Source organism: Chelonoidis abingdonii, chromosome 8 (genome assembly GCF_003597395.2).
Source record: "Chelonoidis abingdonii isolate Lonesome George chromosome 8, CheloAbing_2.0, whole genome shotgun sequence".
NCBI classification, from domain to species: Eukaryota; Metazoa; Chordata; order Testudines; family Testudinidae; genus Chelonoidis; species Chelonoidis abingdonii.
In genome coordinates this window covers 103,085,373-103,088,301 of record NC_133776.1, presented here as the reverse complement: position 1 = coordinate 103,088,301, position 2,929 = coordinate 103,085,373, and the positions used below count along the sequence as shown (strand labels likewise).

Here is a 2,929-nt window from a genome sequence, read left to right as displayed (position 1 = left end):
GGTTGGTCGGGCAAGGGTATTAATAATAATACAGGCACCATAGTGGCCGCACATTCCAGGGGGCGACCTGCCGGCCCACCGAGTGTTGCTAGGGTAAAAGTTTCTCCGACGAACGTGCACGCGGCGCGCGCACACCTAACTGGAATGGATATGAGCAAGCACTCGAAAAAGAATTTAGGTTTATTTTCTAAACTAGAGATGTCTGCAAGGCTATAAAGCTAAATCTATTGAAATCAGACTGAGAAATATCAGTTTCTGGAGCTGTGTGTGTGTGTTTCATTTTGTACATTTTTAAGTAAATGCTGCAGTATAATGAAGATTGATTTCTAGGTCATGTGTGTAGGTCATCAGATCATACTATACAATATTGATTTTGGTTGAACAACATCTTTCACAGGCAGCTTTCTGTTCTTTGGTAATACATTCCTGATTGCCACTAAAATAAGATTTGTTCTGAGCTATTGTTAAAATATACAGGTATAGCAGTAAGGAATTCTTAGAGTCTTCCCTGTCTTTAAGCTGAATAGTCTCTTCTCCAGAAATCTACCTAATAATATATACGTATCATGGTGTAGTTACTGAATAACCATTCTTTCTCATTTCTTTGTTATGCTGCCTTTGCAACCCAGATTTGAAGACAAAATTGGGTAATGCTATGCCACTTTTGCTTTGTGTATCTTTTAAAATAGTGATATCATGAGTGAATAACGAGTTGAAACATGACTTAATTACTACCTTGTTTTGGTTTAGATGTACCAAGAAGATACTATGCATTCTCCCTGGATGCACAACTCCTTACACGTTTTTTGCGCAATCAGTGGAACATCTGGTGACGGAGGTTATGGTTCGCTTAGATCCACTGCCGAAATATAAAGAGATTTACAAGTAAAAATGACACTTTACAGATATGTCTCAGGAATACTTGGAGCTGTGCAAAGGATGTTAAAATTCAAATGAGTGACTAGTATACATTCAGTATTTTTTCCCCAAAAAATTAACATGCTTTCAAACAGGGTTCTTGCTTATTTTGCTGATCAATATTGAAAGTGCCCGGACAATTGCACCACTGTGCTTGTTTTGTACTTTTTTAGTTAAATATATACAGTACACTGAAAGGCATTTATCAAAGTATGTATTGAATTGTGTAAGTATGAGTTGAAATTGTAATGGTAGTCTGTAAAGTTGTAAAATGGAATATAATAAAGTGTAAAACTGCTTTGTAAGTAGAAAGTGGAGTACAGTGTATAGAAATTACCCCTGTACAATATTTGCTGTTAAATTCCCAGTCTCTCGTGGGCATGGGGTATGCAAGTCAGTGTGGAAGTCAACCTGCCCTCAGAGCACTTATGAGCAGGAGTGGCCCTAACTGGTTTGCCAGCCATGGTGGACTGCAGCAGTCAAGCCTGAAATGTATTTTTAAAAGGCTGAGTGGTGCAGTGGCACAGCACTTCCTAGAAGCTGTCACCCAAGGCCACAGCCCTGCTCGCCCAGCCTTAGAACCGTCCCTGCTCACTAGAGATCCGGCCTCCTAGAAAGCGATTTAGGCTGTATATGCTACCTATGCGCCAAGAGGCATTACTATACAATAGGTAGACTTACGTAGTTTGAATCCTGCATATATCACAATTAACACCTAATGCAGACACCACATAGTCCACAAATAGACACTCACAGGTGAATCGAAAGGAATCCTTGTTGAGCCTCTAGGGGACTTAACCTCCACTGGCTTTTGCCTCTCTTACACTGTCTGAGGAACGGTCATTATGACTAAGCAAGATCTCTGATAATATAATCCTTTGTTTATATACTCTTCCTCTTCATCATTCATGGGCTAGAAGCTGAATAAACCTTGAAAGATCATGTGTGATGGAATTATTACATTTTATGTATGAGATAAATAAATAAATAGAGACCTTCTTAAAGTGGGTCTGGGAGTCTAAAGTGCTTTAGCACCTTTCAGAAAATTCTAATGTTGTGTAAGATCCATTTTAAAGAAAGATGGGTTTTTCACTGGAATTTTCTCGGACTGAAATAACTTTTATTAACTAGACTTTTTACACCTTGTGACAAACCTCATGCTAAACCGCTAATCTCCCTAATAAAAGTGGTCATTAAATAGCATATAGTCCACACGCTATGTATGGTAGCTGTCCTTTATGGGGAGCTAGGTCCTAGTCTTCCCATAACTGGCCCAGGTGGCTGATTAGTTAATAACAGTTACCTAAACTCAGTTAGAAGGGAATACTCCAAGGAATGACAGGAAGCTCTTGTGAGGAGGAGCTCCCAGGAGAAACTGAGCCTAGAGGGTGAGCTCTCTGGGGAACCCACCGAAATATTGACTCTATAAGAGGTGCTCCTAGACAGGGGAGCCTCCTATATGGAGGACTTCAGTCAGCCAGCACCCAACGGTACCTGGTCTCAGCCAGAAGTCTGTTTGACAGTGGCCAGAAGCCTCACCTGGAAAGTATCACCCGCTGTCCCTGGAGAAGAGTCGCTGTGGATGGACCTCTGACTTCAGAGAGGGATCTTACTTCAGTGAGGTAAGAGGCCTAACATCAGGTGCAGAGACTGGAATCGAGAGACCCCCAGAGGGAAGTGCCTGGGAAGAGCACTGGGCTCAGGTGTGGGGATAGGTAAACCAGGGATGACCTAGTCTCCCATCTGAGATGTTGAAGTGAAAGTTTTGTTCCTGTTTTCTGTTGGCTTTTCTGTTAACCTTATGGTCTGTTTGGCCTTGTTGATACCCTGGGTGAGGGGAAAATCAACTAAGGGCTCACCTGCAACTCCATGTCTGCCTGCAAGGGAGCATGGCAGGTAGCCTGGAATGATGACAGTGGAAAATTAATAATGTTCTGGGAAGGAGATTATGAGAGTTTCATTACTTTTAGTAGTAAGCAAACTATAGATACTCCTGTTTCACAAACAGATC

General features: G+C 41.5%; 1 protein-coding gene across 8 annotated transcripts in view; it reads left to right on the top strand.

Moving 5' to 3' along the window:
• DOCK11 (dedicator of cytokinesis 11) overlaps positions 1-1,230 on the top strand; it is a 124,305-nt gene extending 123,075 nt beyond the window's left edge. For all 8 annotated transcript variants that reach the window (XM_075068909.1, XM_075068907.1, XM_075068910.1 and 5 more), the window contains one exon: positions 751-1,230. In XM_075068909.1, the coding sequence (XP_074925010.1) occupies positions 751-873 (123 nt within the window). In that variant the 3' untranslated portion in view covers positions 874-1,230. The remainder of the gene's footprint in view (positions 1-750) is intronic.
• The last annotated feature ends 1,699 nt before the right edge of the window (positions 1,231-2,929 follow it).